Source organism: Balaenoptera musculus, chromosome 11 (assembly GCF_009873245.2).
Source record: "Balaenoptera musculus isolate JJ_BM4_2016_0621 chromosome 11, mBalMus1.pri.v3, whole genome shotgun sequence".
Classification (NCBI taxonomy): domain Eukaryota; kingdom Metazoa; phylum Chordata; class Mammalia; order Artiodactyla; family Balaenopteridae; genus Balaenoptera; species Balaenoptera musculus.
The window spans coordinates 31,428,806-31,452,189 of record NC_045795.1 but is presented as its reverse complement, the minus strand read 5'-3'; the positions used below and the strand labels follow the sequence as shown (position 1 = coordinate 31,452,189).

General features: G+C 51.0%; 2 protein-coding genes across 10 annotated transcripts in view; one reads left to right on the top strand and one right to left on the bottom strand.

Annotated features, from left to right (window-relative positions):
- Window positions 1–1,718: 1,718 nt before the first annotated feature.
- On the bottom strand, window positions 1,719–13,869 carry MRPL14 (mitochondrial ribosomal protein L14). 2 transcript variants are annotated; one of them, XM_036868840.1, is made up of 3 exons: window positions 13,727–13,869; window positions 4,604–4,695; window positions 1,719–2,209 (listed from the first exon to the last, which is right to left on the bottom strand). In XM_036868840.1, the coding sequence occupies exons 2-3, from the start codon at window positions 4,672–4,674 to the stop codon at window positions 1,843–1,845; spliced, it is 438 nt and encodes a 145-aa protein (XP_036724735.1). In that variant the 5' UTR covers window positions 4,675–4,695; window positions 13,727–13,869; the 3' UTR covers window positions 1,719–1,842. The 2 variants fall into 2 exon arrangements, with proteins under 2 accessions (XP_036724735.1, XP_036724734.1); XM_036868839.1 differs by lacking the exon at window positions 13,727–13,869 and adding an exon at window positions 13,136–13,289.
- The window catches only part of TMEM63B (transmembrane protein 63B), a 24,422-nt gene continuing 14,386 nt past the window's right edge, over window positions 13,349–23,384 (top strand). For 2 of the 8 annotated variants that reach the window (XM_036868837.1, XM_036868835.1), the window contains exons 1-5: window positions 13,349–13,449; window positions 20,144–20,326; window positions 20,606–20,685; window positions 20,960–20,998; window positions 21,980–22,070. In XM_036868837.1, the coding sequence (XP_036724732.1) occupies window positions 20,676–20,685; window positions 20,960–20,998; window positions 21,980–22,070 (140 nt within the window). In that variant the 5' untranslated portion in view covers window positions 13,349–13,449; window positions 20,144–20,326; window positions 20,606–20,675. Of the gene's footprint in view, window positions 13,450–13,947; window positions 14,071–17,017; window positions 17,155–19,409; window positions 19,565–20,143; window positions 20,327–20,605; window positions 20,686–20,959; window positions 20,999–21,979; window positions 22,071–23,384 lie in introns of those variants that run through there. The other 6 variants (XM_036868833.1, XM_036868832.1, XM_036868834.1 and 3 more) reach the window with 6 other exon arrangements.

The window sequence follows — 23,384 nt, the reverse complement described above, 5'->3', positions numbered from 1 at the left end:
TCCTTCACCACCGCCCTAGGCCAGCAGGTCATCATCATGCAAAGCCTACACTCATTCACTCTGGACTCCCTCAGCCCCACTCCACAGTCAACCCAACTGTATCTCCCCTCCCACCACCCTGACCCTCCTTGCTGAATACCCTCCAACAGCGTCCCAACGCCCTCAGGATAAGCAAGGCTTCCCAGGCTTGGCTGGCCCTGCTTCTCCAGCCCCATCCCACACCACAATCCCTCCTGCTCGCCCTGCTCCAGCCACATCGGCTTTTCCTTTGAGTCCCTGGGACTCACCCCATTCCCTTCTGCCACAGGGTTTTTGCATATGCTCTTCCCTCTGCCTGGAACACTTTCCCCTCCTCTATCACCTAGCTAATGCCTGTCCATTTATTTTTACTAAGGTATAAAGTACAGTGCACTGAAGTATATATAGCTCAATAATTATTTAGATGTATACACTCACGTGACTCCCACCCAGATCTAGATTTAGAACATTTCCAAAACCCGTAAGTTTCCCTTGTGACCTCTGTGGTCTATGCTCGTCCCCACCCCCACAGGTAGCCACTATTCTGACTTCTATCACAATGCCTATTCATTCTTCAAAAGGCAGCCGATGCAACCTTTTCTCAGGGAAGCCACCTCCTGTCCCACGGAAAAAGTCTAACCTCTCCGTCAAAGGCACTTGTTACACTTGGGGATCTGCATGTGTTGGAGTCATTAGGTGATCTGTGTCAATTTGCCCAGGAGAGCACGGACATGTACTTATCCTCACCTCTGTTTCCCAGCGCTGGCAGCTGCAGAGCAATGATGACAGAAAACAGCTGATGCCTATCAAGTGCTTATTATCACCAGGTACTCATAGGCACGAACTCATTTCTTAATCCACCATATCAAGCAGGTACCATTATCATATCCCCATTTTACAGGTGAGGAAACAGAAGGTGTAAGAAGCAAAATAACCTGCCCAAAGGCATTATGTGTAAGTGGTGGAGTCAGGATTGGAACCCAGGCAGTCTGGCTACAGAGCGTGTGTTCTTAATCATCATGCCACTCTGCCTCTCAGAGGCCACTGGAATGTTTAATGAGAAGTGCCCAGGACAGTTTGAATGAATAAAGGAGTGACTTTAGAAATGAGTTGATGAGATTCCATTTAAAGAAACTACGGGAGCACCCCAGAACCTCCCCAAGGAGACCAACAAACAAATGGGAGGTAAACTGTCACTGAATCCCCTGCACAGGCCCACGATTTGGTGCTCTGCAAACACCGGAGCTAGTGTACTTCCCCAGGAGTCAAGGCAGGAAGCTGTCTGCTCTGGGCACAGAGAAGCAGCCGGTGCCTAGCAGAGGGCACCCCATGGTGGAGGAAGGATCACGGTGTGGGTTCTCTCGGAGGGTGGAGGCCACGCTGTGCTGGAGGAAACGGTCCCCCGGCTCCATGCACGCTGACCCAGCAACCCAGTCACCTTCATACCCATTTAGCACCTCCGGCCCTCTGACACAGGAAGACGACACTCTGGAAGGCAAATAAACAGTTTGCCTGGCTAGAAAGTGAGATTCCATTGCGTATCTACAAATTGGCATTTGGCTTGTACCCCAGTTTTCCAGAGCCTGATAATCCTGGGTGAGCTCACAGGCTACTGCAGGCAAAGACCACCATCTCATGTGGCACCTTTTAACTGTTTCAGTACCGTTGACCCCATGGCCACACCCAGACAACTCAGGAAGAAACGTACAGGAAAACATTTATTTTCTCACAGCACACTGCGCCCCAGGCTCCCTCTCAGCAGAGGCACAGCTCTCAGAACGGCTCCATCCATGAGCCCCCAGGCAGCCGGTGCCTGGGCTCTGCTCACACAAAGTTCTGGGCAATGGCCAGCACCTTGGAAAACTCGCCTTCCCTCTGGCGTAGGCTGGTGGGGATGGGTGTCTTGATTCGGGTCCCTACAGGGTTCCCGTTGTCCTCGATGAGGACCACGTTGTTAGAGTCGAACCTGGGGGTCATCCTGGGACCAGGCATACGATGCCCCACAATAAGCGCCTTTTTCTTCTGCCCCTTGATGGCCAGCAGGATCCGGTCGCCCACTTTGCCCACCCCGTTCTTGTTATAGACGTGGATGCAGCGAGGAGGGCGATGGTACGGGGTGTTTCCCAGGGCACTGTTGTCCACCACACGTACCCGCGTCATCTTCTGAATTGCACCAAGGCTCCCAGTGGTGCTGGCGGAAGAGGAAAAGAGTCTGAGGTCTGCATCTCTGCTGGTCAGGGCGCAGAGGCCTCTGCCAGACCAGGCTTGGCAGCGTGCACATTAGCAGGGCCCTGACAGAGGCGGTGCCTGGGAAGGCTTCTCTGTGCCCAAGGCAGTGCCCTCACAGTTCTTTGCAGCTTCTGCTGCCGGGTCAGGACCTCGATCTGGATGGGTTTTAAAGAGGACCTGATATTCTGTTACAACAAACTGCATGGCAGACTTAACTTAAAGCCTTTGGTTTCCAAAAGGCCTCTGAGGATTAAGGGAATACCTTATGGCCCAGGCCTCGCCCACTGCCTAGCCTGCAAAACCTGCTCCCCCAGAATACACTGATTACCAAATGTCCCATCTACACGTTGCTGAGAACCAGAAGGTACAAGTGAGTATGTCTGCTAAGGGAGTCCTTTGACACAACATAGCAGAAACTGAAAATAAGTCAAGGTAACAATCTTTTGTTTTAATGTATTTTTCCCCACTAGAAAGAGTACCTATTAAAGGCAAATAAGCTATTATTAAGCCATCTGATGACAGTGGGAATTCTAGTTTGCTGCCGCTAGGACCCTAGTGCTGGTGTTCTCCCGGGTGACCCGGGGTCCTCTTCTCTCATTCCACATGCCTACCCTGGGCAATGTTCTCTATCCCCGTTGTTTCCAGCTAGTAAATTCCATCTCCAGCCCCACTTCTCTCCTATCTTTTGGTCCTATTATTTCCACTCCAACTCCTCACATGTCCTACAGATGCTGCAAACTCAGTAGGTCCTACAGTGACTTCATCGCCTCCCCCTGCAAACCTCCTCCCACTGCTGTGTTTCCTGCCTAGATGATGGCTTCTACAGAAAATTCAGCTCCTGAGCCATAAACCTCTCTCCATCACCATCCACTAGCTACCCCATTCTACTGACACCACCTCCTAAACACCTCTGTCCTTTCCCTCCACCCCCGTCGACACTTCCTTCATCCAGCAGCTCACTCTCTTACACCAAGACTATTACGTTAGTGTCCTAACCAGCTCCCTGCGCACGTCACTCCGCCAACCAAGAGCTCTTTTTAGAATATAAAACGGAGGCCACTCCCCTGCTCAGGACTGGTCAGTGGTTCCCCACCGTATACACTGTCAACAACCTGGCCTCTATGTACCTGCCTTCTGAGGTCCTCTATCCTGCCACTCACACATTCACTCTGAGCCCCGATGGCCGGGAACGCCTAGAGCTCTCCAAGCGTGCCTGGCCTCTTGGCCCTCCCTGGGGGCCTGGACAGGACCTGCCCCCATTTGCCTTCTGGGAAGGCAGCTGCCATCCTCCTCTTTTCCTCCTCCGCCTCCTGCTCCTCCTCCTCCGTTAGCAGCCCCTGCCTCAAGCCTTCCAAAGAACTGTACAAGCCTCTATTATTATACTGGTCACATTTTCTTAGAGTTATTTGTTTCCAACTTTGCTCCCGTGGCCAACTGTGAGAACTCTTCCAGGGCAGGAAGCAATTCTTATTCATCTCTCTATGACCAACCCTGGGCACAGGGCTCAGTAAACACTTGCGGAATGAGTGCACGAACGGGGCCAAAAGGCATGTTTGCCAACAGGAATGCAACCTGTGCTCTCCGCCCTGGCTTAGCATCTAAACGGGGAGGGGAGAGGTTGTCAAACTTCCATCATGCTTGAGTTTATGGTAATAAGTATGTGATTTAAAAATATATATATATATTCCATTTTTAAGAGAGAAGGGTTTCCCCCCTTTTATTTATATGTTTTTTTAAAATGAAGTATTATAGTTGATTTACAATGTTCTGTTAGTTTCAGGTGTATGGCAATGTGACTAAGAATGAGTATATATACTCATATATATATAAAGTATATAGATATATACTTTATATATATATAAAATGTATATATATGCATATATATGTATATAGAGTATATCTGTGTATATATATGCATATATGTATATAGAGTATATATTTATATATACACATATATGTATATATAGAGAGTATATATGTGTATATATGTGTGTGTATATATATAAAGTGTATATAAAATGTATATGTATACACATTTTCTTAAAAGAGAAGGTTTTAATGCACTGGAGAAATGATAGGGTCGAGAGACATCGGATTCACTATAAGAGTCTGGCAAGGATGGAGGTTTCATCATTCTCCATATCCATTCCCAATCCCGTCCTCAACAGCAATATCGCCTCCTTACCTATCCCCCTCACCTGGCCTGACCAAACTCCAGTTCCATCTATGCCTTTAGATTTCCCTGACCCCAAGCCCACCTCCCTGAGTTTCCACTCCCACTCTAGTCACCAATACCCCACCCTGATGGGAGGCTTACTCAAAGACACAGCTTTAAGAACTTAATAGGAAAAGTTACCTGAAACGGCGTTGGCTCAGTGCTCTGCTCACGTGGGCGAAGGGGCCCCAGAGCCCAGTAAAGAAAGCCATGGGATCCCAAGATGGCAAATCCTGCAGGGAAAAAGGGGGAAAAAGGATTTATTTCTAAGTCAGTGTCCACACTCACAGCCAGTAGTTTTTGGTGTTTGGTGTGTGTGTTTTTTTTTTTTAAGACTTTTGGGGACTTGTGTGGGAGATGGCACTTCGAGCACAAGATCATTAGTCACTAAATATAAACCTTAGTGGTTAAAAGGTACGCAGATGATTAGATGGAACTCCAGCTGCAATTTTGCTGATTCATATTCTAACTGGGGTCAGAGAGCTGGAATGGCCCACCACAGTTCTCGCTGTAGGTAACACAACAGCACAGAGAATGCCTTCATAATTATATCACTTCCACAGCACGAATCCTCTGGGACACACCCAGGCAGGAACCACTTCCCACATCCTCCACAGAGGAAAACCTGCACACTGGCCCCTTGTTGACACTCGTGTGCCTCCTGAAACCAGAACTTTTACTCCCTGGAGGAAAGTAGATTATCTGAGCAGCTGCCCAGGTTGTCGGTCACCACATCACCTTTCTCCCAAATGTAAAAGACAGAACACCTGGACAGCTCAAGGTTAGCAAAGTAGTGCCAAAGGATGCCCTTGCCAAGTCACTGACCAAGGCCTCTATTTGGGTCGGTCTCCCAAATGACAATGTAACACAGAAAAACTACCTACTCGCTGTACAGCAGAAACTAACACAATATTGTAAAGCAACTATACCCCAATTAAAAAAAAAATAAAAAAGAAAGAAAGAAAAACTACCTACCCCACACTGCAGCTGAAAGTGGGCTTTGGGAGAGAAAGCTGGAGACAAAAGAGCAAACGCCAACCCAACACTGGTGACTGCAGCTTGCAGAACCTCAACCCTGTGCTCCCTAGCACCAACAAATATGGCCATCCCCAGGTTCCTGAAACACCTGGGCACCAGTGAGGGAAATATTTAAGAAAAACCTACAGCCAGCTGGTAATTCCAGCTGCAAGACATGCCTGTTTTCCACCCACATGTTTGGCTACAGAGGGCCTCATTCAAGAGCTCTGCTGAGAAAGCCTCTACCACTGTAGTATTTACACATAGCTTTGCCTGGCATAAGTTCAAAGCACCTTAGATAAGATTTTATTTAATAATGGTGGGGGAAAACTCACTATTTACTTTCAGAGAAATACCTAAACACTCCAGAAATGCTTATTAACTACAATTTAGCCTCAAACCTCAAGCTTATTCGCCAGTGTTTTCCTTAAGACAACCCAGGAAGCGTTGGCCAAAATGTAAATATGAATAGAAACTTATATGCAAAAGAAGGTGGCCTACTTACAGAACTACTAACATCTGACACACAGAATCAAAGACTATCAGATGAGGCCAGCTTTACCTTCACAGCTCGGTAGCCCTGGAGAAGGAACTATGAGCTTCAGCTTCCCTAACTGTAACGTGGGGTTTCCCCACCTGTAACACCTACTCACAAGACGGTCGTGAGGTAAGCCAGGCAAAGCACAGAGCATGATGCCCGCACTCAATACCTATTAGCCCTCTCCATCATCATCGTCATCATATCACGTCCCGTTTCGAAGATTAGGAAACTGAGATAGAGAGAGAGGAAGGCACTTGCATAAAGCCCCATAACTAGCCAAGGGCAGAAGCAGAACCAGAAGTGGCCTCAGCTTAGGTCCAAGGGTCTTCCCTCCACACCCTATGGCCTCACTCTGCCGTACAAAGCCCACTTCACACAGGAGCTCAGGGTGAGAAGCAGCTTTGAGGGTCACCTGGTCTTCTTCTGCTTTCTTTCTTTATGAAAATGTATCGACTAGTTATAATGTGTCTAAGTGCTTTACATTATCATCTCATTTAAGCCTCAAAAAAACTACGGAATGGACACTATGATTAGCCCCATTTTATACAGGAGGAAATGAGGCCCAGAGAGGTTAGATAATCTGCCCAAGTCGCACAGCTAGGAGTGACAAAGCTGAAATCTGAACCCCAGTAGTCGGCTTCCTGAACCCACCCTCTTAATCAGCAGAGTTAACATGGTAATGTTAATTAAATATTAATATTTTTCCAACTGTTAAATCATCCTTGTTCCATCAAGAATACTGATGTCACATGAACATTTTACTCAGACCTAACTCAGTGCTTGCTGAATCAACTGAAATGTAGACAAACACCAGGTGAAAGTCATTCACTTTCATCCAATTTAGGTTTTGAATACAATTTGTAGTGTAGGTGGCAAGAAGAGCCACACTCTGAGCAATAATGGAAAATTGGCTTTAAAAAAAAGGAATAAAAAAAGTAGCTCTGAAAAGCAGTCCTTCTGGTCCAGGCTGCAGTTACGTCCAATCTCAGCCAAGCCTTCCCATCTGATGCTGGCGGGCCCCTACTCTCACTCCCTGGGGGAAAAGAGGCTCCTCGGCTCCTCCACAGAACCCTCCAGGTTAGTCCAGCGCCACCCACATTCCCTCTCCTGAGAATTGCAACATCCAGCCTCTCCACACTGCATCACTTCCTCCAGAGCATTTATGTGACTCCAAGAAGTGCAGAAGTGCCTGGAGGCTTCCCAGAACTTTCCCAACTTGGGCATAACAAACCCCACCATTCAAGGCACCTCCCTAAAATCTACAGGGCAGCCTGTGCACAAACCACACCCAGGCCTCCTCTCTGTGCCTTGCTGAGAAGCCACCACCACAACCTGGGTCCACCTCTGCCCAACCAAACTGCCCTGGCCCCAAATACACCTCCTGCGAGCAGCTCTGTGTAAGGCTGCAGCATCTGCTGTCACCCCTCCTGCACACCAAGGACATCTGGGTGTCCTGTGCCAAAGGAACTCTCACCGTTCCAACTTTCACTATCCAAACTCAGACATGGAATAAATCTGGTTTTGTTTTTTTTTTTTTTTTTTGGAGTTAAGGCTGATAGCCCCTAACATTCTAGTTCTTGCTACTCACTATCCACAGAAACCACAGAGATCTTGACAACATGGCATCTGAACTCACTATAGGAACTCAGGAATCACACAGACTCCGGATTATTTGTACTACCCTCAAACACAAAAGTAATACATTCACGTCTGCAGGGAGCACCTCCATTTTCACAAGAAAAGACCAAATTCAAAGACTTTTCACTAGCTCTTTGGTGGATCTGATAGAGACCTCCAGACCCAAAGGACTTAAAGACATCAAATGGGCAGCAGTAAGCATTCCTATGAACTTGAAAGCATAAAAGAAGCAAATATACTTGTATATTTGTATACAAAAAAATCTGTGGTCCCCTCCACTGTCACCCCAGCAAAAGCTCCCAGCAGGTCCTGATAGAGTGCGAGTAAAATAAATACTTGCTGAATAAAATAAATGAGGTAGCCAACAGAAAGACAGATTCCCCCACCCACGGCTCGACACAGGGAAATCCAGACACTGTAGAGATCTCATCTGTATATCGGGAACCAGCACATCACATGCAAACATGCTTTAGGAGAACCATGGTGCTGGTCATGAGAGGATTAGCTCATGCTATGTCTACAGGTCCCCGGAATCATCTCCTGGGTCTGGTGCTTACACTGCCCACTGTGAAAAAACACCATCGCACCACTAAACAACTGGCTCAGATGAGGTAAGAGTAATGAGGGCTGCAATTTATTTCAAAGCAACTGACTGAGCTTGATGTTATTTCCTAGGATAAATCCATCCTGTAGACATAGGCCCTGATTAACTTCAGATCAGTCTGTATAGAGTGCTTTGTCTCACAAGCAATGTTATTCTGAGTCCTGTGTTTGCACAGGAAGCTAACTCCAATGATATTTCCTCCTCTACTCTCACTCAGAGGAGGCCAGGTATTCGGAAGACTCCAGTGCCAGAGATGGCTTTTCATGCCACTTCCTGGTCAGCACTAGTACTGCCATCCCGGTTTAGAGTGTGAATCATAACCTCTGGGGGTGGGGGGATGGGGAGGGCAAGAGAAGGAAGGCAAGAGAGAGTGAGAGGGACAGGGAGAGAAATTACTTAATACAATCCAAGAGCCGTGCTTATTTCAAATCTTAGTTTAACTTTAAGATCTCCCTTCAGTTCTGGAGGCCAGGGAGGACTGTAGATTTTAGGGACACACAGGTGAGTTTTTCACTTGGCATCACCTTATAGGTCCCATTGGAAGAACATTGCTCCGTGAGAGCAGGGACCGTGCCTGCCCCGTCCAGTGCTGCATGCTCAGGACCTAGAACAGTGCCTGGCACACAAATGGAGCTCAGTGATTATCTGTTAAATGTATAAAGTTTATCTGCAATTGCAATTCATCCTCCAGCTCCAGAGAGGCTCCATGTTGGTGGGTTGGCGATCTTTCTTGTGCCCTTCACCCAGGCTCCCAGTAACTTGGGGGAGCTTCCTAGACACTGAGAGCTCATTTTTAGCTAACTGTAATACATAGAGACTGAACTAGAAAAGCAGACAGAAAGAGCCTGATGCTTTGTGAAAAGCTAGAAAGTACCATTACTTGAACTTTAGAAATCAGCAAAATGTTGTACTTAGTATCACAGATCCACATATATTTATACATTGTTTCTACCTGAACAATTTCCATCTTTAAGTGCCTGGCACATTTCATAAATTTTAAAGGCCTTTCAAGAGAAACAGGTTCTAAAGAAAAGAGACAAAACAAAAAGTTCAGCCCAACTGCAAAAGAGTGTTTAAAGGAGATTCTGTTAGTAAGTGACAGAAGTGAAAAGAAACACTAGGAGAAATCAAGTGCAAAGCCCAGCCACAAAACGGACAAACTCTGCCTAGTGTAAGGATATAAATGTCCTTCTTAATTAAGCAGGAAAAAGCAGAGGCCTGGCAGCTTCGAGGAAACAAAAAACAAAAGGGAACTCCCTGGACCCTCTGCCCTGTCATGCTGACAGCCCTTCCCATCTCCTGCAGGTTTCGCCCCAATCATTCTGGACCAAAAAGTACTCTTATTTGTTGCTTAAATACTCATTACTGATTTGTCCCAGAAGGATTCTCTTTCAGGAAGTTCTGTGAATTGGTTTTTGGTTTTTTTTTAAACATCTTTTGTGAGTTTTTTTAATCTCACATAAGTATACACCTTACAGTTCTCAAAGTACTTTCACACAGATCACTTTCTTGGTTGATTTCATTCTTGAGCACCCAGTGGAAACAGAAAGATAAATAACAATGAGCAACAGTTTGGCGAGGGTTGATTCCTAAGGATTTTGAACAGTTCTGAAGGTTCAACAGAGTAAGTGCCATTTCGCAGGTGAAGAAATTAAGTCAGAATTGCTAAGCGACTTGTCGGCTTGTCCTAGGAAGGGAAGACGGGTAGAAGGCTGTTTCTACTACACCCTGCACAATACTTGCCCGGCTAAGGTGCTGCTTTAACCACTAATAAACTTCACAGAAACAAAAACACCCCACACAGTGCAAGTATTCTTTCTCCTCTCTTAAAGCTGCCACATAATCTTTTAAAACTCAGAAATTTAAAAGCTGCTTTTTCAATAGATATCTGCACCACAAACAGCACAGCCTGGGACCAACGCTGAAGCTGATTCTGATACATTTGCAAAGGTGTGAGTTTTCACAGCGTTACTATCAAGAAGCAACAGCAATCCCTCATTAGCACCATGGGCTGTTTCTACCATGGCTACCAGTGAGGACCCCAGTTCTCAATGTGGTTCACAAAGAAAAAAACATTTCCAGGGTTCTTGTCTCTATCTGTTGGTTAACTATACGTGTTTATTTACCTGTATATTTGTTTGCTCCACCTTGTTACAGATTTAAAATCGTGGTTCTTAAAAATATCTGACAGTTCTCCATTATTCAAGTTGGTTTTTCAATGTGTAGATTTTATCTATTTCTAGCTTTGCTCCCCTGCCATCCTCACCTCACAGGTGTGCAAACACCTATAGTTCCAGAAATAAGTTTATAACATTCTTGGTATGGTCTAACTCAGAAAAACTGCACAAGGCAAAGGTAAATTCTACTTAATCACATACATATTTCTTTCCTATTAGTACCTCTACCAAGCCAGTGGCAAGGAACCAGGTTTATAGAGATGTCAGGTGGGCAGGCAGGGGGATGGGGGTGGGATGAAAAGCCCAAAGAAAGGGTATCTCCTCCACCCCTCCTCCCCTCCTCTCCTGCCAACTCTGTTTCCTTGGAATCCACTACTCCAGGCCTCAGTGACTCTGTCAAGCAAGGGTCATTGGTAAGAGCAAAGAGGCAAGGAAATGAACATGTTTTAGCTTCACTCACGTAAGGGATGGTTTTTCAAGTGGGAGAACCCCTCTCTGAATTAACCAGTAGGGCCCAGGTCTGCAGCATAAGCAGTTTGTTTCCCAGATTCTGACCAGGGAGAATAGTCTCACTCCCTGATTCTCAGGGCAGCACTATGGGTGTCTCTTTAAGATCACTCAGTCCTGAAAGTGTTTTTCAGCTTAAAGTAGACTAGAAAAAGTACTCCCTCTTTTCTAAAGACATAGATGATTTTTTTTTTTTTTTTAAGTTTTCGACAAGGAGACTTTCTCACTCTGAGTTGCGTTTCACTGGTGAATAATAAGCTACCTGGCACTTTTCTTAATAAGAGAGCATATTACCTGACCCAGAGCAACATTTCTGGGATCTGAATCATAGCCCTCTCGTACAAGTTGGTTGTCATTGTTAATACACATGTAAAATCACACCAGGGTGAGCCAGAACAAACCACTGGCCTCTAAAAAGGATCAGTTGTAACCTGATTTTTGAGACCCTCCCAAGTTCCCACATGGCCATAAGAACTATCCAAGTAACGAAAACAATAGGAAAATCCATCTTATGTGGGTCGAGGTGTCATAATCCCCCAAGACAGGAGTGGGATAAGACAGGCTTCAAATAACTCTTGCATCATGTAAGATTCTAGATGATGAGGAGAGTCTAAATAATTATGTTCAGTGCTCAACAGAGCACCTAAAAAATGGACTCCAGGGAAGGTTTTTACCCTTCATATTCAGGGGCACTAATAAAACGTTTTGGCCATTGTTCCTTCATGGATTTCACCGTGTACTTCATTCAGTTCTCATTTCGGTCTTTCTGAAATGTTTCCTCTTCTCTCTGTCTGTTAATATGTAGTGACCCTAATTAGGCACAAGCAGAAATAGATCTGGAATCCACCACATGTTAACACGCCTACCTGTATTATTAAAAAGATAATAATACATGAGAAATGCCTCCCAGTGATCCTCAGGGGTCCCAAACCCAGGTAACTACGGACTCCCATTTCCATTTTCCACATATCCATTACAAGGGCTACTTGGCAATGGATCACACCAGATTTACAACCATACAATCAACACAACATGTAAAAAGTTCCATAGAAAATATACATCCAAAAAGCTCTAAGGGCACAATGGACAATTCCATAAAAGGGAAAAACAACAACACAAATAGGACAGATTCCTTTTCATCTAAACGTCTTGCTCCTACCCAAAACAGCTCCCAGAATTCAAACCTACAAAGACTCCTCTCACCAGGCAGTCTACCATACACAGCTTAACCCCACCTCCCTTTCTGGCCTTCTTAGGAAGGCAACCTACTTCCTACCCCAACAAAATCCTTGCTCTTCCATTGTACGTATTTCCATGAGTGAAGGGTAAACTGTCTTCTAGCATAGTAACCTCCCTGAAAAAAGAGACCCACTCTGTTCTTTATTCTATATCCCTGGTGTGCTAACTGCATCCTCGTGGACAATTTTAAATGACTCTAAACGCAGGCTGATGAAGGCAAGAGCGCAAACAGGAGAACACAGGAAACCAATGTGTTTCGAACTTTTCTGTGACACACAGAAACGCATTGCATAACACTTCCTAATACACTCACACACACTCACCTCGTGTGTATACCTGAAGCAAGTGTCCAGAAACAATACTTAACCCTTACTAAGTACAATGCTCTCTGATATTTTCTATTCTACTTCATTTTTTCTTAAATGATGGCCATGATCCACTAAACTGATTTCCAACTAACCGATGGGACTCAGTTTGAATGGGAATTCAGTTTGAACTGCATCAAAACCTTACAGCTGCATTCCACAAGCTACTAATGAACCCTTGAAAAAGCCAGCAGACAGCAGAGACACTGACCAGCCACAAGAACCAGACACACCCAGGTAGGCAGTGCCCTTCCTCTGTCCAGCAGCCCAAGTTCAAGTATCTCCCAACTTCCCAGCTTTTCCCTAGTAACCCGAGGTGACTCTGTCATGTGCTCTTTTGTTAACCTCTTTATAAATTCAGTCCATCAATCTCTTTGGGTAGCAAAGTTCATTTACCGCCCACCTGAAAAGCAATACTTCCTTTCTGTCTCCAGACCATCCCCCATCAAGCCTGAAGGGAAGAGAGCCTTCCAGGAACCCACAATTAAATGGAAAAGTTGGTATTCTGTGTGCCTCTGTGATCTATTTTGTGGGTAACATACAGGAGTTATGCACACGCGCAGACACACACACACAGACACACACCTCTCTCTCCTTCCCCTCTCTCTCTTCTTTCCAGTCTTAATCCCTGGCAGGTGCAGCCTCTGATGAAATGAGAAACCAAGGAAACCCCTGGAGCCGGGATAGCCACTCATTGGCATGACAGTGAAAGCGGTGGACTCACTCTCCACACCACAGAAGCGCCTGGCAAACGAGTCACAAAGTCATCTCAAGGCCCAGGTTGGGAAAGGAAAGGGAGAAAGAGAGAAGCAGATAAACCCGAGGAGCCGCGCCAGAGTGACCGGCCGAGGCCACCTCGTGAGACCTAGCGGCAGCCCGCCCAGTCCCCGGGAAGGCAGGTGAGCGCGGGCCGGGGGCACGGGGTCGCAGTGGCCACCGGAGCCCTCGCCGCCCTTGGGGGATGGGAGGGAGGAGGGTCCGGGTCAGAGGCCTCCATCCCCGTCGGGACCCTCCCACTGCCCCTCGGCCCCCAGAGGGCCGACGATCCTCGCACTCCGGCCCTTCCTCACCCATCCCGGAGTGTGCGCCACCCCTCCTGCGGGGAAGCAAGGGAGAGAGGAAGCAGAGAGTTAGGAGAGTGACGTCCCCTCCCCGCCCCCCCCCCCGACTCCATACCGCCTTCGCCGCCCTGGAATATCCCGCCGCAGGCCCCCACAGGCCCAGGGCCGCCTTCCCGCTACGCGGCCTCTCGCCCTGCGCCTGCGCGTCGGGCCCAGTTGGGCGGACGGCGATCTGAGAGTGCGCCCGCTCCTTGCGTGTGCCGGCGTGGGGGGAGGGACCTGCGCGGCCCCGCCCCCTCATCCTCCCCCTCCCTCCTCCCGCTCCCCCTCCCCCAGACACTGCCGCGGCCGCCGCAGGAGCCCGGAGCTCCAGCCGCCCAGCGACTCCCCCTCCCCCTCCCCCAGCCCCGCCCCGCCCCAACCCGGGGCTCCGAGCCGGAGCTGAGTCTGCGCCTGGGGGTGAGTACGAGACCCTTCCCCAGCCCCCTCTCTTTTCTTTGAGGATCCCACCACCACCCAAAGAAAAACCCCGGTCTCAGCTGCGCGTCCCCTCCCTTCAACCTCCTGCGGGACCCAGAGGTGCCCGGGCCCCGCGGGACCGGTGGTGCCGCGCGCTGCCCCCAACCCCGTCCTGATCCTATCATGTGAGTGCTCCGACCCCTGCCGGGGGTCCAGAGGTACACCTACCTCTGTCCCCACCCCTCGAGAGATCCGAGGGGTGGGACCCCCGCCCCCGGCCCCCGACCCCCGGCCCCCTAGCGCCACTCTTCTCCCACCTGCCTGGTCCAGGTGCGCGTCCCCTCCGCGGTTCCAGCAGCGCCCCATCAGCCCGCCGCCGCTGTGGGGAATCTGCCGCCCCCGCCCCCGAGTTTTGAATTCCAGGGTCTCCAAGTCCAATGCCCTCGGTGTCTTTTATCTTTTCTCCTGCTCCAGGGGCCGAGTACCCCAGAAGCCGGCCCGGGGTAGGGGTTCGGGCTCGGGCAAGGGCAGGGTTTGCGAGGCCGGCCGCTGCCCCCGGTCCGTCTGGGGACTGGTCGGAGGGCTGGGGAGGCGACTGGCCCCGGGAGCGTGTCCTCTCCTTGCGCCCCACACAGTACAGTTCATTCATGAGCCGCCCGGGCCTGCGTTGGAGGGTGCGGTGGGGAAAGGATTCGGACTCGGAACCGGAGTGGGGCAAAGGCCCTGTTGGGGGGAAGGGGGGGCGGTGTGCTTTGTCCCTCCTGACCTGCTGGACCACCTAGGGAGGACAGTCCCAAAGCTTTGGCGCCTTCTTCCCCAGAAGAGAAGGACGCTTGGGAAGTGGAGAGGAGAGGTCAGAGGGGCCGGCTGTCCTTGGGGCTCTGCTGCCTCCTGCCTGGGTCCCCTGGGTGGAGGTCTGGCTGCTCAACACTCCACTTTCCTGGAGGCGGGGAGGGGGGCGCACAGGCGGTAGGGCCAGGACTTCTGTACCCAATACTACTCTCTAGCCTCTCCCTGGGTCTGCAGCAGCCCAGGAAGAGTGAGGCCACCCTACCCCTCCTGAGGAGGGGCCCCCAGACCTGCCTCCCAGGAACATGTGAGGAGGGGAGTGACAGTGTCTGTCAGGCTTCCAGCGGGGGGCTGGGGGGATGGGGTGCTGGCAGCATGACTGTCCTCCAGGGTACCAGAGGGTCCAGGCCCTGGCATGCCCCAGGTGGCACATGCTGGGGCCTGCTGTTGGCTCACCCGGTTGGGTCTTGGCCTATGGGTGGGTGGGTAGGGATGTGTCAAGGCATAAGGCAGGTGGTGAGTAGCTAACAATCCCCTTTTGGACATCCTACAAGTTCCCTCCAATTAAAACAGTTTTGGAGACCTGGATTCAAATTCCAGCTCTGCCATTCTTTAGCTGTGCGACCTTGACAAGTTACTTAACTTGTCTGAACCTTAGTGTCAGTTAAAAAGTATGTTTACTACCATCTCCTTACGAGATTACTCACGGGCATCAAACTAGGTAGTACAGGTAAAGAGCCTGGCACCCTGCCTGGTAGTGGATCAATAAGAGTTCTCTTCCCTGAACTTCTGACCCATCCTGGCATAGCACCACCCTCCCATGCCCCCACTTCCCAGCCTGCTACAGATGGATCAGTTTGTTTGAAGAGTTTGGAAACATTCTCTGCCACTCGGTGGCAGAGTCCTGAAAGCAGTGTAAGCCCTTAGGTATAGACAAGAAGCCCATCCAGACTGAGGGGTTCTAGCATATTAAATTCTGTTTAATTTTGCTTTTTACCAGTTCTCCTTCATTAAACCAACCCCTTTTATTCCACACTTTATTGATAAGAGTAGCTAAGTTTTTTAGAATCCATTTGTACCTTGAACTGTATTAAGAGCTTTACCTAAATCATCATGTTTAATCCTCAAAACAACCACACGACTGAATTATTATCCCCATTTACAGACGAAGGAACTGAGGGCCAGGGTGGTGAGGTAGTGTCGCCAGGTCAGAAGCCACATCTGTCTCATCCTAGAGCCTGTACTCTTAACCACCAGGCTCTGTTGCTGGTCCCCTACACCTGCCTCAGAACCTGAAATCACAAACCCAGGGTGGAAGGTCTGGGAGCTAGAAGCAAGAGGGAAGGCAAACAGGTAGAAATGGGTGTGGCATTTCTCCAGAGCTGTAGCTGGCAACCCCCAGCCCCCAACCCCCAGCTTCCTGATGGAAGTGGCTCCTCTGTTGGCTGAGGCCGAAAAGTGCGGTGGTTAAAAGCATGGGCTTGAGCCAGGTTGCCTAGGTCCATGCCCAGATCTATCACAGACTAGCTGTGTGCCATTGAGCAGGTGATGTACGCTCTCTGTACCTCAGTGTCCTCCTAGGGTTGTGATGGGGACTAAACAAGATAACATTTGTAAAGCACTTAGAACAGTGCCTGGCACAAAATACGAGTTAAATAGGTATTTGATAAATGCATTCTTTTCCTACCACTTTTATCCTCATTTGTGGATACATTTTTGCCCATCTCTCTGAAGTTGGTAGGGATGGAGCATTAGTATATCTTTGTTACACATTGAAAGACTGAGGCCCAGGTTACATAGTAACAGAACTAGCCTCCATCTTCATCTCCTCCCAACAGACCACACTGCCTTCCTATGATCCCAAGCCCTAAATTAAATCTTCCCTAGTAACTCTTTAAGAAAAAAACTTTTAATTTATAGCTCCCTCCCCACCCCACCCCCACCATGCAAACACTTCTTGATGATAAAGTAACCATCAGTTAGCTAGAAATAAAATCCTCCATCACTTTCCCTGCACACTTCCAGCTAAAGCCTCAGTGTCAGGCTAGAGAAATTCTGGGATACCACTGACTCAGGCAACCCTGTGGAGTGGATAAACTGCCCCTCCCTTCCCCAAACATTCTGCCTCAGTCTCTTCCCTTCTCTCATCTGCTCTCAGTGAAGGCTTTGAGAGCAGCTGCCCTGGGTGAAATTGAGCCCAGCAACCCCGCCTCCACAATTAAGAGCTTGGAGTACCCGGTCAGCAAGCCGAGCCACCAGCCCTGGCTCCACCCTTTCCTGCCCTGTGACCTCCCTGTGAGTGGCTTCTCCACCCCGGGTCCCTGCTTCCTGCCCTGTCAAATGGGGAGTGTGCCCTGCCTTCCTGTTGGTGCAGGTGGGAAGAGCAGTGCAGTTGCGGAGGGGAGAGTGCTTTGTGACTGTAAAGAGGGAGGCAGCAGATGGACCTGGTGACTTCAGTTACTAAGCACATACCTGGACCCTCACCTACTCTACTGGGTCCCCTTATGTAGGAGCTCCCAGAATGTTCCACCTTCCTTGGAGTGGAGAGCATAGAATGGAAGGGGGATGCTGCTCCAGGAGTTTGTACCCATTACATTCTGGCCTGGTGGAGCCTTGGAGTTTTGGAGAGAAACAGGCAAGGAGTGGGTATGGGCTGGATCGATTTCTGGAGTGCATTAGAGTTGGGACTTAAGGGAGGGGGGACTTGTGTAGAGGCCCCCCAATTACCACAGCAAGATACCTATACCTACCTTTAACTTTTCCTGGTGCACCTTATGTTTACATACCCAGGCTCCCAGACACACCCACATACACACCCCCACTTAGAGACCAACGACTCTCTTCATTTCCGTGGACTGCCATGTAGTCACCCAGCTCCCCACCTCCCACCCCACACACACACAGATACACATATCAACACAAGTTTACACACCTCAACACACACATTCTCACAGTGCTGTGGTGTTCTCTAGCCAGAGAACACGTAATGAGTGTTCATGAAGCTTCTGTGGTCTGCAGAGTCTTGTTCTAGGCACATCAGAAAAGCATCAAGGTGCCCTGAAAAGTGTTAAAGCTTTAGAAAGTAGTTGACCTAAGTTTGATCCCCAGGTCCATTATTTTATGAGCAGTGTGACTTTGGGAACTTCTCTGAGCCCCGTGCCCTCATCTTAAAATGGCAATGACATCCAACTCTGGAGTGTCAATGATTAAATGAAAAATGTATATATTCTTGAAACAGTGGGCGCTCCATACATGGCACCTGCTACAATTACTAAGTTAATGGGGTTTTTTTAAAGGCAACTTAGGCTGGAAAAGAAGAGGGAGGCATAACACACAGGGCAGTTATTCCCTTAGCCTTCCTAACCCAGGCTTTTCAGAGACTCCCTGGGACCAAGTGAGACAACCCCGTCTTCCCTTCCATCTGAGAGCTGGTGCCTCTTGCCCTGCAGTTGAAATGTTAGGAAGAGGCAGGGGAAAATCTGGGATTGGTGGGCAGGAGAAACCCTCCGAACCACCCCAGGGGGCTGGGGGACGCTTGCTTCCAGAGTTGTAGTCACCGATTCTAGGTTTGTTGTTCTCTCTCTTTGCCTGGTTTCCTTTCTTCCCTGGGGACCACCCCCCCCACCCCCCCACCCCCCCCACACACACACAAGGCAGAGCTTCAGTGTTGTCAGCAGAAGGGGCCCCCAGGGGCCCTCCAGTAGGATGGGGGTGGGGCAGTGGTGCCACGGCCACACTTCTCCTCCGCCCCAGGAGCCTCCCCAGAACCGGGCTCAGCTCGGTCCCCAGGCACTTCCAGAACCCAGGCATCCAGGCTGGCTGCCCCTTTCCTCCTCCTCCCTACCCATCCACCGAACCGTAGAGGGCTGGACAACCTGACAGTGGCAGGGAACCAGGCCGGAGGGCACTACCCTGGCTGCAGGGGGCTTGGGCCAGCTGAGAGGCCCCCACCCAGTCTCCCTTCCTTTGCCAATGGAAAAGCTCGCTGCAGGGCATGGCATTCCCAGCCTGCCCTGCTCCAGGGGCAGGAGCAGGGCACTCTGGGAGTTGTAGTCCTCACAACTCAGGTGCAAAGAAAATTGGAAAGAGGTGAGGAAGCTGGAAGGGGGAAAGGTGTAGTTGCTGCCGTGGCCCAGGAAAAAGAATGAGGGTAAACAGGTGTAGCTGGGGCGAGTGAGGCAGGTCACACAAACCCAGAAGTCCTGCTTTTTTTTTTTTAATCTCTCAGAGATTACTTTTTTAAATAAATTTATTTATTTATTTTGGGCTGCATTGTGTCTTGGCTGCTGCGCACAGGCTTCCTCTAATTGCGGCGAGCGGGGGCTACTCTTCGTTGCGGTGTGTGTGCTTCTCATTGCGGTGGCTTCTCTTGTTGCGGAGCACGGGCTCTAGGCGTGCGGACTTCAGTAGTTGTGGTGAGGGGGCTCAGTAGTTGTGGCTCCCGGGCTCTAGAGCACAGGCTCAGTAGTTGCAGTGCACGGGCCTAGTTGCTCGCAGCATGTGGGATGTTTCCGGACCAGGGCTCGAACCCGTGTCCCCTGCATTGGCAGGAGGATTCTCAACCACTGCGCCACCAGAGAAGCCCCAGAAGTCCTGCTTTTTAATGGACTTCCCACTCTGACTCCATCCTCAGACCCCTACTCTGAGGACAGAGGGACAACTCTAAAGCTGAACGTCTTATTTTGAAGCCAATTATATTGGGAAGGTGATTAACAGAGTTGAAAACTGAACAAATGAAACCATGCCATTTTTCTAATAGGGGTAGAAAGAAAAGATCAGGATTAGGTAACTGCCTCCTGACCCATCCTCCTCTGGCCTAGAGACCCCTCCACTTAGACCTAAGAACCCTCCCCATCTTCCCTCGGGCTCAGCTCTGCCCCCTGCCTGAGACAGACAGAGACAGAGGCAGAGAGTTTGTGTTGGGAAAGAGAGAGAGAGAGGGAGGGAGAGGCAATGTGTGTGTATGGAGGTGGTAGGAGGTAAATGCTAGAGACTCACAGACAGCATCCAGCTTAGAAAAACCAGTCTCCCTAGTCCAGACCTGGGCCAAGTTCCCTAGATCCAGGGTGGGGTTGCATCCCGAGAGCCAGTGAAGGTAAATCCATGTGACTCAACCCTCCCCTCCCCAGGCCCTTATCTCCAGAGGCCACAGCTTCCACCCACCCAGGCAGCCCGGGGATCTGCCCTCACTGTCCCCTGCCCACGCCCATCCTGCCGGAGCCATGAACAGAACCGTGAGGGGGACAGGGGCCGAGCCCAGCTGACTGCTCTGCCCTCTTCCCAGGAGGACCATGCGGCAGTAGCAGTCATGCTGCCCTTCCTGCTGGCCACACTGGGCACCACAGCCCTCAACAACAGCAACCCCAAGGACTACTGCTACAGTGCCCGCATCCGCAGCACCGTCCTGCAGGGCCTGCCGTTCGGGGGCGTCCCCACCGTGCTGGCTCTGGACTTCATGTGCTTCCTTGTGAGTGCCCACATGCCACCCTCCACCCTTGGCACTCACACCCTGTACATAGCTGGCCAACACCTGCAGCGCTAACCGCTCTCCCACCTGCCCCTGACTACCCAGGCATGACTGCAGGAGGGAATGCCCATCACCCAGCCCAAGCCTAGCCTCTGACCATTCACCCCAGCCAGAGTCATCCCTTTCTAAGACAAAAATTCTGCCCCTCTGCCCTGCCGTCCCGGCTAGTCCAGGGGGTGAACGGCCTCTCCTCCCACCAACCACCCTCTCCTTCCTCAGGCACTGCTGTTCTTGTTCTCTATCCTCCGGAAGGTGGCCTGGGACTATGGGCGGCTGGCCTTGGTGACAGATGCAGACAGGTAAGGCTCCGGGACCCGCCCCTACCCCTACACACAGGCTTGCGTGTGCACACACATGCACACACAACACACGTGCACCCACACATCTCGTCCACACTCCTCGGGGATAGGAGGAGAGCCAGCCCGTTCTCATCCTCTTTGGTGGGGGGATGAAGAGGGACTGGTCCCAGAGCGGGCATGGGGGCATGAGGGCCCACAGCTGGGCCCTTGTCCCTTGCCAGTCCCTGGAGACCCACCCCTGCCCCCGCTAACCCTGTCTGTTCTCTGTCCCCAGGCGCCAGCGGCAGGAGAGGGACCGAGTGGAACAGGAATAGTATGTGGGGCAGCAGCCCCCTCATCCCCACTAAACCAGCTTTCCCTTTTCTTCTCTTTCATGCTTCTCTTCTCTTCCTGCCACGTTGCCGGTTTCTCTTTTCAGCTTTCTCCTCTGCAGGCTCATGTTCGGATTAACGCAGGTGGTGTGCTTTGCAGAGCAGGGGGCTCCCCAGCTTGTCTCTGCCGCACTCCCCCATCTCTCCCTCCGGCCCCCAGCCTGGGAGAAATCCCTCCCCATGTGCCCCATACACGCAGGCCTCAGCAGTCCTGGTTGGCTGGGGTGGAGGAGCCATCCTCCCGAGAACCCACAGTATAGTCATCCTGTTGGTTGCAGAGACAAGATTGGGTGTCTCCAGTGGCTTCTCACCCCCTAACAGCTAGTTCTTCCGATTCCAGGGTTCCCTGCTCACCCCTTCTGGAGGCCTGGGAGGGGGGCTGCCAGAGAAGCTCTGAGTCTGGCCTTCTGTGTCCATCACCGTCTCTGTCTATAGGCCTGGCATTGGAGTTGCAGCAGCTGCTGGGGTCAGGGAACATGGAGGGTGGAGGACACCACCCCCCAGCCCCCCTCACCCCCGGCCCTTCTAGGGCTCTCCTGGTCCAGCCTGTCCTTCACCACACCCCCTCCACTGCCCTGTGCCCCATGTGGGCTCTGCTCCCCCATCCCCCACTGGTCAGCTCCGGAACTGCAGGGCCAGCTCCATTCTTCCTTCAACCTCCACGGGGTGCTGATGAAGACTACCCCCTCCCTTCACCCCCATGCCCTGCGTCAGTGCCCCCCAGGTCCCCCGGGTCCCCTGAAGGGAAGGGGCAGGTTTAAGGGAGGCAGGGAGAGGGCAGTCACTCATCCCTGCTTCTGCCTCTGTGCTTTCTGTGCCTTGTCTGGACCCTGGAGCTCTGGAGTGGAAGCCCACCCACTTCACCTGGCTCCCCAGGGACTCGGACTCACCAGCTCTCTGATCTCTCATCTCCCCACCCCCAGTGTGGCCTCAGCTATGCACGGGGACAGTCATGACCGGTATGAGCGTCTCACGTCTGTCTCCAGCTCCGTCGACTTTGACCAAAGAGACAATGTGAGTGCCCTCCCCCCAACTTCTTATCACCCCCTCCTCCAGGGCAGGTGGGCTCAGCAGCCTGTAGCTTCCAGTGTTACAGAGTCAGGGGCCTATGGAGTGTGGCCTTTTCCTCAGCAAGGGTAATGCTTCTCCGAGAGCCACGGGGTAGCCCCTGGACCCAGAACTCCTGGCTCTGTCTTCCATGGCAGCCTCCAAACCAGCATAGGTTGAACATCTGTGATTTCTAAACGTCATTTGCCCCGACACAGTTCCGTGCCCGCCTCCAGTGATCAATGCTAAGGATGACTTTTTTCTTAGATGTGGTTCTAGAAGTAATAATGAGCCTTCCAGACCCACCTAGCAAAACACACAGAATCCATTGTGGTGCTCAGAGGTTGCAGGCTGGCAGCCCCTGGCTGCCTGGGGCCAGCTGACCTGCTTGTAGATTGGCGCTGAGGAGCAGGGGCCCCTGTAGACAAGGCATGTACTTGGTGATGCAAGGGGACCCCAGACCCCTTTCAGGTCAGACACCACACTCCGACATTACCTGCCTGGCCCTCTGTCATTCTGCCGGGGTCAGAACTCTAATCCTGGTCAGAACTCTAATCCTCAGGCCCTAGGGTGGCACTGATCAGTCCAGCTTAGGCTGTGGGCCCTGGGGGTGGCAGCTCCTGTAGCTGCCATAGCAGAAGAAGCCTGTCAGCTTCCTGAGTTGGACTCATACTGGTAAGTGGCAAAGCAAAGCTATCACCCCTGCCAGCCAGAGGTGTCCAGATGATCCCCAGACTCAGGTGATGTTGGCAACAGGTAGCACAGTCCTGCATCTTAGCTGGAGGGCACCTCTCTCCCTCATCCCGTGTTATGCCTGTACCTTCTCCCGGTAGGAAGTTGGGGGAGGGTCTCTCTGTCCAGTCCTGCCCCGCGTATCCCCACTCTGCCCTGAGTGGGGTCTCTGTCTGAAGACAAGCCTGGGGGCTTGAGAGCAGGAGATTGCAGCTCACAGTGACCCTGGGTTGGTCCCTCTGGGGCATCCTGGAAGGTAGGTGCAGGACCTTGGGCAGCGTGGCCCACCGCTCTGCTGTTGGCAGCCACGTTGCAAACTCTCCGTGTTAGCTGCAGGCCTGAGGTCCCTTCCTAGAACCCTGAACCCCACCCATCCCCACCCTGGCCCACACAACTGCAGGACTTTCTCCAGTTCTGCTGCCCCCTTGGGTGTTTGTGGGGATCTGCACTCTGGGCACGAGGGTCCGCCGATGACCCCCTTTGGCCTTGTTCCTTTTTCTTCTCTGAGAGCTGGCACCTTTCCTGTCCCCTTCTCTGGGGATGAGCTAG

Excerpts from the sequence above, each read along its gene's own strand:
- MRPL14 (XM_036868840.1), bottom strand. The coding sequence starts at position 4,674 with ATGGCTTTCTTTACTGGGCTCTGGGGCCCCTTCGCCCACGTGAGCAGA. Across the intron at positions 2,210-4,603 it reads CTGAGCCAACGCCGTTTCAG|CACCACTGGGAGCCTTGGTG; the intron begins GTAACTTTTCCT and ends CTCTTCCGCCAG.